Source organism: Triturus cristatus, chromosome 1_2, assembly GCF_964204655.1.
Source record: "Triturus cristatus chromosome 1_2, aTriCri1.1, whole genome shotgun sequence".
NCBI lineage: Eukaryota > Metazoa > Chordata > Amphibia > Caudata > Salamandridae > Triturus > Triturus cristatus.
Window position 1 is genome coordinate 1,185,729,080 of NC_140580.1, and position 11,059 is coordinate 1,185,740,138.

The following is an 11,059-nucleotide window of genomic DNA, read 5'->3' on the forward strand; positions in this document are numbered from 1 at the left end:
AGGGGCACCAGCAGATCAGACACAAACTGTCCGAGAGCCCGCTCGGGAGAGTTGAGAAAAAGGCACAAATCAGTCAAGTACCAAGGCCGGAGGACGCCCCTGCCGTGCAAAGTAGCTCCTCGATCAGGACATGCAGTAGTGCAAAAGCGAAACTGAAAGTGAGGGCGCGGTCATTGGCAATGCTCCGATGCCGTTGTTGTTCAACTACTCCCCGGCCCCACGGTTCACCAAAGCACCGGGCACAGCTCCCAGGTGGGCCTCCAAAATGTAAGACGCTGTATTTCAGGTCCCCCCGGTCCGATTTTCGTTCTGAGAAGAGTTATGGGTTCAGCCAAGGTTTATCTTCCAGAATCCATCCACAAATCCAGGATAATGTCAGGATAAGTTGCGAGGAGCGGCAAGGGTCCGGGGAGCCCTGTGCTCACGCGACCATCTTGGATGCGTGCGAAGCTCCTCCTCCTCCCTGGTCCCTTTTAGCTTTGCCTTTCCACATTTCCACCTTGTGTTATTTTTCGTACCGGAACCAAACTGGTTATTACCAATTTGGTGAAAATATGATGAAAGCCATTCCTCACGAAAGCCATTTTGGGGAGTAGGCCTCTTGGTTCTGGATATAAAAGTTTTTAGTTTTTTTTTTAAAGAGGACTAACAACTGGGGAATATTAAGGTGGACTGTAAATAGTGACTAAAGAACAGAGTGAAAGACCAGCGTATCCGTCATTGTACTATTTCTACCATGACCGGAGGCCTGCACCTCTCGGATACCCATTTTTGCCCCAAATTATGCGAATGAGCATCATTTTTGGTAAATTCGTGTCAGAAGAGTAACACGAAATTACACCGATTAATTCTGGCGTAATTAAAATTTCGCTCAGACCAAATACACATGCAGGAAGCCTAGAGAAGCAATCACAGTATGTCAAAGTTTGCCTTTTGTGGTTGCTTTCCCCTCCGGAAAATATGTATTGCAGAAAAAGCAAAAAGGCCAGTCTGCTGCAAAGAACGCGGTATCTTTTTATGTTCCTTTCACAATTATTAAACAGGAGTCAGCCTTCAGCGCCAGCCGCGTCCACATGCTCACAAAACCTTGGTTTATGGCTCGGCAGAGCGATCAATCGTGCACCCAATGAGGGGCGCGTGGGAGAGAATTGAACCGTGACGCTGACTCTGACGCCAATTGAAGTCTAACATTAGTGGCCGTGGAATTAATGGCAGTAACGGCCAAGTCTTCCAAGAAGTTATTTATTGACAACGGCACCATTGCCATTGACAGTCCTTCCAATGTAAGCGTTGGCTTTATATAGTAACACGCCGATCAATGGCCCTTACGAATCTATGTGGGCCCCACATGAGCTCCAGGCTGTCCTACCCAAGTCAGTGCCAGGGAGACATTCAGTATTCAGTCTGTCAAATAACGAGGCCGGCTGTAAAATAACAGGAAAAACATGGCATCCTGCTGAAAGATGAATGCTACCTGATAAGAACTGTGCTGAACGTGCGAGCCATAGGCATGCACGTCGCCTCTCTGGGCACGTGCGTGCATGCCTGTCTGGGCGCATGCACATCTCCTATACCCCTTCGCTACCAAAACCGATGACAAAAGATCTCGCCAAGGCGAGCAGCGCAAGCGCTGCGTCGCTATACGAGACCTAAAAATGTTGTGGCTGCCATTACCAGGACTTGGAGACTTGGTCCCCATATCTTAAAAAAGGTTTTGTAAGAAGGCATAAAGGGGCACCTTGGCCCCAGGCCCTTTGAGTGGGGTAGTGCATACAGAGAATCCCACCCTAGAGAATAAAAAAAAATTGGGACATCAATGCTGCAGTACTCTTGTGAGACCCAAGTTGGCCCGCCCATGGGGTACTATTAGACTACCATGGGAGCTGGTATACAAGCTTCCACCGCATTGTACCATGGCACAATGTCTCTTGACTGGGACGGACATGGGTTGGAAGCTTGCATGGTAAAGTGCCAAAACAATTTGAAGACCATGCAGGTTGGGTCCTTACGGCTGAAAGATGCAGTATGGGTTTATTGCATGTTGGAGCAGAGGAGGTCGGGTGCAGGGCCGAAGGCTTGCACAGTGGAGGTTGGCCACTGGTAGGCAGATGGCCAAAGACGGGGGTTAGTAGGGGTGTTGGTCTCTCACAAGGAGTTTGGATGCAGGGCTTGGTCGGAGGCCATGTGCATCAGGGTCAAGCAGTAGGTTAGGCAGTTGTGGCGGTGTTTGGCACAGAGACTGGCCAGAAACTAGGCCCTGCAGCCAAACCGCTGCTGCGCACAACGACCGTCCGCATTGGCTGCAGGCTGCTTGAGAGGGTTGAGCATATGCTCAAGTTTCAATATGATCAAAAACCCCAGAAAATGAGGTAAAAACTACAAATAAACTAAAGAAATTCTGTATAGGACACCGTCTCAGTGACTGGATAATGTTCCCAGTGATGTCATCAAAGAAGTCATTTGAGATGTCATCAATGAGGTCATTGATTATGCCATTTAACATGTTATGAGTGATGTAATTTGCAAGGTCATAAGCGGCACATGGCGAGGACGCAAGTTATAGTTAGCTTAGTAAACTATAACTTGTATATATACTTATAGTCACTAGAATACTACTGTTAAAGTGAAGTTATGGTTTGCGGTGGTAATAGCACCTTACAGAATGCAAAGTGACACTGAAATGTTCCTGTTATGGTTAGCTCCGTAAATCATAATTCACACAACAGCCATGTAAACTTGCACTCCTAGTGATTGGCGCAGAGAGAGCTAATAGGCGTTTGTACCAATGAAAGCCGCACCCGTAAACTTGAACTCCTAGTGGCTGGCGCAGAGAGAGCTCATAGGGGTTTGGACCAATGACAGCCTCACATGTAAACTTGCACTCCTAGTGGCTGGCGCAGAGAGAGCTAATAGGCTTTTGGACCAATGATAGCTGCACCTGTAAACTTGCACTCCTAGTGGCTGGCGCAGAGAGAGCTCTTAGGGGTTTGGACCAATGACAGCCTCACATGTAAACTTGCACTCCTAGTGGCTGGCGCAGAGAGAGCTAATAGGCGTTTGTACCAATGAAAGCCGCACCTGTAAACTTGCACTCCTAGTGGCTCGTGCAGAGAGAGCTCATAGGGGTTTGGACCAATGACAGCCTCACATGTAAACTTGCACTCCTAGCGGCTGGCGCAGAGAGAGCTCATAGGGATTTGGACTAATGACAGCCTCACATGTAAACTTCCACTCCTAGTGGCTGGCGCAGAGAGAGCTAATAGGCGTTTGTACCAATGAAAGCCGCACCTGTAAACTTGCACTCATAGTGGCTGGCGCAGAGAGAGCTCATAGGGGTTTGGACCAATGACAGCCTCACATGTAAACTTGCACTCCTAGTGGCTGGTGCAGAGAGCGCTCATAGGCTTTTGGACCAATGACAGCCTCACATTTAAACTTGCACTCCTAGTGGCTGGCGCAGAGAGAGCTCATAGGGGTTTGGACCAATGACAGCCTCACATGTAAACTTGCACTCCTAGTGGCTGGCGCAGAGAGAGCTCATAGGCTTTTGGACCAATGACAGCCGCACCTGTAAACTTGCACTCCTAGTGGCTGGCGCATAGAGAGCTCATAGGGGTTTGGACTAATGACAGCCTCACATGTAAACTTGCACTCCTAGTGGCTGGCGCAGAGAGAGCTCATAGGCTTTTGGTCCAATGACAGCCGCACCTGTAAACTTGCACTCCTAGTGGCTGTCGCAGAGAGAGCTCATAGGCTTTTTGACCAATGACAGCCTCACATGTAAACTTGCACTCCTAGTGGCTGTCTCAGGGAGAGTTCATAGGCGTTTGGACCAATGACAACCACACATCTATACTCCAGTGGCACCATTCGTCTTCCTCCCAGTGCCACAGTTCATCATTTCTTTCTCCGGTGTCATTGGGTCCCTCACCTGGCATCACTGTTCTTCTCTTCTCCGTGTTATGGCCATCCTTGTGTTACTCCTATTGTCGCTATTCTTCCCTTCCTTTCCCTTGTGCCACTGTTCATCGCTTTCCTGCTCAGTATCAATGTTCTGCTTCTCCTCCTGCTGATGTCATTACTCTCTTCTCCCGGTGACTTTCTTCTCTGCTTACTCCGGTTGTCATTTCTCTCTTCTTCCCTCTCCTAGTGACATTCTTCTTCTCTGCTCCCTCCTGGAGTCATCTCTTCCTCTTTCTCCCGGTGACACTCTTCTTCTCTGATTCCTCCTGCCATCTTTGCTCTTTTCTATCTTCTTCTGGTGACACTCTTCTTCTCTGCTTAATCTTGCCATCTTTGCTCTCTTCTTCTCCCGGTGACACTCTTCTTCTCTGCTTGCTCTTGCCATCTTTGTACTCTTCATCTTTCTCTGGTGACACTCATCTTCTCTGCTTCCTCCTGGTGTCATTAATCTCCTCTCCCGGTGATGCTCTTCTTCTTTGCTTCTTCATTGTGTCATTTCTCTTTTCTTCCTTCTCCTGGTGACACTCTTTTTATCTGCTTCCTCTGGTTGCCTTTGCACACTTCCTCCTCCTGGTGACACTCTTCCCACCTTAGTTCTTTTGTTCTTCTTCCAGTGATACTCTTCTTCTCTGCTTCCTTTTGCAATCTTCGCTCTCTTCTTCTTCTCCTGTGACACTCTTCTTCTCTACTTCCACATGCCATCTTTGCTCTCTTCCTCCTTCTCCCAGTGATTCTTCTTCCCCCAACCGTCTTTGTTCTCTTCCTTCTTCTCCCGGTGATGCGCTTCTTCTTTGCTTCTTCCTGGTGTCATTTCTCTTTTCTATCTTCTCCTGGTGACACTCTTCTTCTCTGCTTCCTCCTGGAGTCTTTGCTCTCTTCCTCCTTCTCTCGGTGACTCTTCTTCTCTGCTTCCTCCTGCCCTCTTTCCTCTCTTCCTCCTCTTCACGGTGACTCTTCTGCTCTGCTTCCTCCTGGTGTCTTTGCTCTCTTCCTCCTTCTTCCAGTGACTCTTCTTCTCTCCTTCCTCCTACAGTCTTTGCTCTCTTCCTCCTTCTCACGGTGACTCTACTTCTCTGCTTCCTCCTGGAGTCTTTGCTCTCTTCCTCCTTCTCCCGGTGTCACTCTTCTTCTCTACTGTCTTTGCGCTCTTCCTCCTTCTCCCGGTAACTCTTCTTCTCTACTGTCTTTGCGCTCTTCCTCCTTCTCCCGGTAACTCTTCTTCTCTGCTTACTCCTGCAATCTTTACTGTCTTCCTTCTTCTCCCTGGGATGCTTTTCTTCTTTGCTTCTTGCTGGTGTAATTTCCCTTTTCTTCCTTCTCCTGGTGACACTCTTCTTCTCTGCTCCCTCCTGGAGTCTTACCTCTCTTCCTTCTGCCAGTGACACTCTTCTTCTCTGCTTCTTCTGCTGTCTGTTCTCTCTTCTTCCTTCTCCTGGTGACACACTCTTCTTCCCTTCTTCCTCCTAGTGTCCATTCTCTCTTCTTCCTTCTCCCAGTGACACTCTTCTCTGCTTCCTCCTGCCGTCTTTGCTTTTTTCCTCCTCCTGGTAACGTTCTTCTCTGCTTCCTCCTGCTGTCTTTGCTCTTTTCCTCCTTCTCTTGGGGACACACTTTTCCCTGCTACCTCCTAGTGTCCATTCTCTCTTCTTCCTTCTCCCGGTGACACACTTCTACTCTGCTTCATCTGGTTATCTTTGCACTCTTCCTGCTCCTGTTGACAGTCTTCTTCTCTGCTTCCTCCTGCCGTCTTTGCTGTCTTGCTTCTTCTCCTGTTGATCCTCTTCTCTACTTTCACATGCCGTCTTTGCCGTCTTCCTCCTTCTTCCGGTGACTGTGCTCTTCTCTGCTTCCTCCTGCCATCTTTGCTCTCTTCCTCCTTCTCCTGGTGGCACTCTTCTTTTCTGCTCCCTCCTGGAGTCTTACCTCTCTTCCTTCTCCCGGTGACAGTCTTCTTCTCTATTTCCTCCTACCGTCTTTGCTCTCTTCCTCATACTCTCAGTTACGCTCTACTTATCTGCTCCCTCCTGGAGTCATTGCTCTCTTCCTCCTTCTCCCAGTGACACTCTTCTTCTCTACCTCCTCCTGCCGTCCTTGCTGCCTTCCTCATTCTCTCAGTTACTCTACTTCTCTGCTCCCTCCTGGAGTTCATTGCTATCTTCCTAGTGTTATTAATCTCTTCTTCCTTCGCCTGGTGACAGTCTTCTTCTCTGCTTCCTCCTGCCGTCTTTGCTCTCTTCCTCCTCCTGGTAACGCTCTTCTCTGCTTCCTCCTGCTGTCTTTGCTCTTTTCCTCCTTCTCTTGGGGACACACTTTTCCCTGCTACCTCCTAGTGTCCATTCTCTCTTCTTCCTCCTCCCGGTGACACACTTCTACTCTGCTTCATCTGGTTATCTTTGCACTCTTCCTGCTCCTGGTGACAGTCTTCTTCTCTGCTTCCTCCTGCTGTCTTTCCTGTCTTCCTCCTCCTTCCGGTGACTGTGCTCTTCTCTGCTTCCTCCTGCCGTCTTTGCTTTTTTCCTCCTCCTCCCGGTGACACTCTTCTTCTCTGCTTCCTCCTGCTGTCTTTCCTGTCTTCCTCCTCCTTCCGGTGACTGTGCTCTTCTCTGCTTCCTCCTGCTGTCTTTGCTTTTTTCCTCCTCCTCCCGGTGACACTCTTCTTATCTGCTTCCTCTGGTTATCTTTGCACTCTTCCTGCTCCTGGTGACAGTCTTCTTCTCTGCTTCCTCCTGCCGTCTTTGCTGTCTTGCTTCTTCTCCTGTTGATCCTCTTCTTCTCTACTTTCACATGCCGTCTTTGCTCTCTTCCTCCTTCTGCCAGTGACACTGTTCTTCTCTGCTTCCTCCTGCCGTCTTTCCTGTCTTCCTCCTCCTTCCGGTGACGGCTCTTCTCTGCTTCCTCCTGCCATCTTTGCTCTCTTCCTCCTTCTCCTGGTAACGCTCTTCTCTGCTTCCTCCTGCTGTCTTTGCTCTTTTCCTCCTTCTCTTGGGGACACACTTTTCCCTGCTACCTCCTAGTGTCCATTCTCTCTTCTTCCTTCTCCCAGTGACACTCTTCTCTGCTTCCTCCTGCCGTCTTTGCTTTTTTCCTCCTCCTCCCGGTGACACTCTTCTACTCTGCTTCCTCTGGTTATCTTTGCACTCTTCCTGCTCCTGGTGACAGTCTTCTTCTCTGCTTCCTCCTGCCGTCTTTGCTTTTTTCCTCCTCCTCCCGGTGACACTCTTCTACTCTGCTTCCTCTGGTTATCTTTGCACTCTTCCTGCTCCTGGTGACAGTCTTCTTCTCTGTTTCCTCCTGCCGTCTTTGCTGTCTTGCTTCTTCTCCCATTGGCCCCATTCTTCTCTACTTCCACATTCCGTCTTTCCTGTCTTCCTCCTTCTTCCAGTGACTGTGCTCTTCTCTGCTTCCTCCTGCCGTCTTTGCTCTCTTTCTCCTTCTCCCGGTAACGCTCTTCTCTGCTTCCTCTTGGAGTTTTGCTCTTTTCCTCCTTCTCCTGCTGACACTCTTCTTCTCTGCTTCCTGCAGGTGTCATTTCTCTCTTCCTCCTCCCGGTGACTCTGTTCTTCTCTACTTCCTCCCGATGTCTTTGCTGTCTTCTTTTCTCTCCCGATGACACTCTTCTTCTCCTCCTCTGCAGGTACCTACAAGTTCCAGAAGACCGATATGCGGCGAGAAGGCTATGACCCGATGCTGGTGAAGGATCGATTGTTCCTCCTGGATTCCCACCTTGGGAAGTACCTCCCTCTGGATGAAGAGATGTTCCGGAGGATCCAGTCTGGGAAGCAGAAGCTGTGACCATGGAAGGTCCCATCTTCTCCTGGAGAGCACTAGACGTACAAGATGCATGGGTTGCAGGTGACGAGAGGGCTCCGCGGGCTGCTTCCCAAGGTTATGAACCAAGACCAAGCTCTTCCTATCCGGGAAGTGGCTGACCAAAGTATGCTGAGCCCGGGGTGCAAAGCCTGAGACACTGGGCCCCCTCCTCACTTCTGACCTCTTCCATTATGTCATCTATTACGTATTCTGGAGAGGGTGGCAGATAATATTTTTACTTTTACCGTTGATTTTTGTAAAATTAATTTATTGCAGTTACGGGACTGCTTTTCTCTGGCTGTAATCAGGGAAGCTAGAGAGGAATTTTCTGGACTTGTTTGAAGTTATGACACACACATGTGGGCACTGGACGCATCAACTGAGGATCTACTTTACCTACGACCCTCAGATTGGGAGCACTGAAGCATTAAGCACACCGCCACATGGATTCAAGAAGGGAATAATATTTATTATGTGTGGATTTGAAGTCCAGCAGATGTAAAACTGTTAACCCAAAGGGAAATTGCATTTTAGGCTCTTTATATGTGTATGAATGTGAAGTGTGCCGGTGGGTGGGTGCGAGTGTGTGTTTGCATGTGGGAGTAAGCACACGTCTACCTGTGTGCTCCTGATGTGTATGCTTGAACACATGTCAGAAAGCACTTGTCCGAGTGCCACTGTGGTGTGTTATTGGTTTTCAGCAGAATGAATCGATGCGGGTGATTTGTAGAGTGCTTGGCTACTCAGTGTCCCAGCAGCATACTGACATTCACATACTCATCTAGAGCTCCTGTGTGAAGTACACGCGCTATCGCCCGCGCACACATGTATGTTACTGCTCTGTGTATTTCTTGGGTGCAAACAGGTATGAACGAGCATGTCCATGGATCACTGGTGGATTGTGTGTGTACATGCACTCACCACTTTCTGTGGGCTGCTGCTGAATCTGAACATGTATGTACCCGCCTGGTCATGCTGCTGATAATCATGGCTGTATGAGCTCACGTCTGTCTGTCTGCTGATGCACACTTGTTGCATACAAATGTCTGTTTAGGTCGAGCCTACAAGACAGTCCAGCTGTCTAACTGTGAAAGACATATTGTGAGCTTACCAAGAACATACAGAGACTACGTGCCTGTCCTTGGCTTACAATTGGTTGGATTTACTGTCACTCTCAGCCTGCTTTGTATTCGTGTCCCAGCTTGTCAATCTAGTGTTTGGTCCTCCCATGGAGCATAGCCATTTTACCATAGCTTTTCAGTGACTTACTTTTTTGCCTCCACTTGCTTTATAGTGTTACAGCAAACAAATGATGGACGGATGCTGACAATGCAAACATTCTCCCCCAGTCAAAAGATCTGGGTTAAATCCATCGTTCTTTTGCCCACTACGCCACCCCAGTTTGGACCCAGCCATATGCAAATCAGTCTGGACCCTGTGCCCCTTGGGAAAGGTCCAGACTGAACTGCCAGGCCAGGTCCTCCCTGGACCGGAAACAAGCATCCTGGGACTGGTTTCAGGGTATGTCACCCTTCTTCAGCCAGGCTAGCTTGAATCCAGTGGCGCAGTGAGCAAGGGACCCATGTCTGGGCATACCCATCCCACTTAGGGCGAAAAGTGTTACAGCAAACAAATGATGAACGGAATGCTGACAATGCAAACGTTATCCCCCAGTCAAACGATCTGGATGTTAATCCATCGTTCTTTTGCCCACTACGCCACCCCACCCACCCCACTATTTCTTTCTTTCCTGTTAAGCACGAAACAAGAGTACACGTCTTTCCCAGAGATCTCCCTCGTGTACGTCTCTTCTCTGCACACCATGTTGCTCAGTCACCTGTGTCCTCTCTACCACCCTCCATGTTGCATTCGCTCTTGTGTCCTCCTCCCTTTTCTTTTCCACCTGTGTACTTCTCCCCCACCCTCTCCATGCTGCTCTTACCTGTTGCTTTTCCCCACCCATGCCCTCTACGTTGCTCCACTCAACCGCCACCCATGCTTCAAAAAAAAGCTTTTGCACGTCACGGATGCTGCACAGCATGTGTAAAAATCCTGGACAAAGTCAATAGGTCTCAAAGGTGAAACCTGTTGGTTTTTGTCAATGCTTGTTTTCACTTGCTTCTGGATTCTGATGTGAGAGTGAACAGCTGCTGTGGTGCTGAAGGGTGTGAAGATATTCTTACACCTGCTTGTGTGCTGCTGATTTGGGGGACTGCATGAGTGCGCCCCATTTGTGTAGTCTTGGTGGGTGTGAATGTGAGTGTGTAGCAGTGTTTGTTGGCTATTACAGCTCTCACCCATACTCAGGACACACACATGCGCACTCGGGAGGGCAGAGAGGGAAGGGACGCACTTCAGTGGAGCTTGTGCACATCCGGTGACCCAGACGTCCACACACACAGACGAACCAGATGCTCCTCGAAGACGTCTTGGCTCTGCCTCCTCATAGCGCTTGAAGCAGTGGTCAACAAGCACAGGGCAATATGTTGCTAAGATAAAGAACTTAGGTCCCACACAAAAGGTTATTTAAAAAAATTATACAGCTAATGGTTGGTGGAACAGCAGTGATGTGGAGAGAATTTCATCAATGATCCAAATGTGTTAAAAAATCAATAGCATAAAAAGTCCGGTAAAGACCAAGGCCCTTAACTAAAAAGAATCTATATGGTAAAAAAAGAAAAGTCCAGCAAAACTATCGATCGAGGTCACCCGTCCAATTATGGAGAGGAAGGCAAGCAGCAACGTCTAGAATGTGTACAATAATATTCAGGTTTCAGGCGGGGAGATGGACTGCAGCACTGTAGACCGTATAGGAGAAGCGCTTTCCTCCTCTCTGGCCTTACCTGCTCCGCAATAAGCACTGGTTTTGAAAACTCCACAGACCCACCTGGAGAAATGGACCAGAATCTCTGGTGTGGCCCTCCGGTGCCGCTGAGCTCTCCTGGTGACTCTCCATTAACTCCTCCTCCTTTTCAGCTGTGAAACCCAATCCAGCAGGGTTGCAAAGGGTTCCTCCCCGTCGGTACTTTACTTGAGATGGGTGGCCCAGGTGACATCATGGTACCACCTACAATTCCCAGTGTGTAGCCAGACTGTGTCCAGCTCCGCGCTCTTCTGGGCGGCCCCAAAGACCAGCACAACCGGCCTGAACAGTGCCCATGGGCAGAGGTGGGCTGCGACCTCCCTCTGGCCCGCACAAAGGGCAGATCCTCAGGGTGGGGGGGCACGTGGGAGAGAGCCTGGCATTCAGTTGGCTGGTGGAAATAGGAGCCACCTTGACCTAAAG

At 49.2% G+C, this 11,059-nt stretch overlaps 1 protein-coding gene across 3 annotated transcripts in view; it reads left to right on the top strand.

Annotated features, from left to right (window-relative positions):
* The window catches only part of SLC27A4 (solute carrier family 27 member 4), a 330,596-nt gene extending 322,300 nt beyond the window's left edge, over nt 1-8,296 (top strand). For all 3 annotated transcript variants that reach the window (XM_085614109.1, XM_085614107.1, XM_085614108.1), the window contains exon 13: nt 7,598-8,296. In XM_085614109.1, coding sequence (XP_085470235.1) covers nt 7,598-7,755 — 158 coding nt within the window. In that variant the 3' untranslated portion in view covers nt 7,756-8,296. The remainder of the gene's footprint in view (nt 1-7,597) is intronic.
* Nucleotides 8,297-11,059: the final 2,763 nt, after the last annotated feature.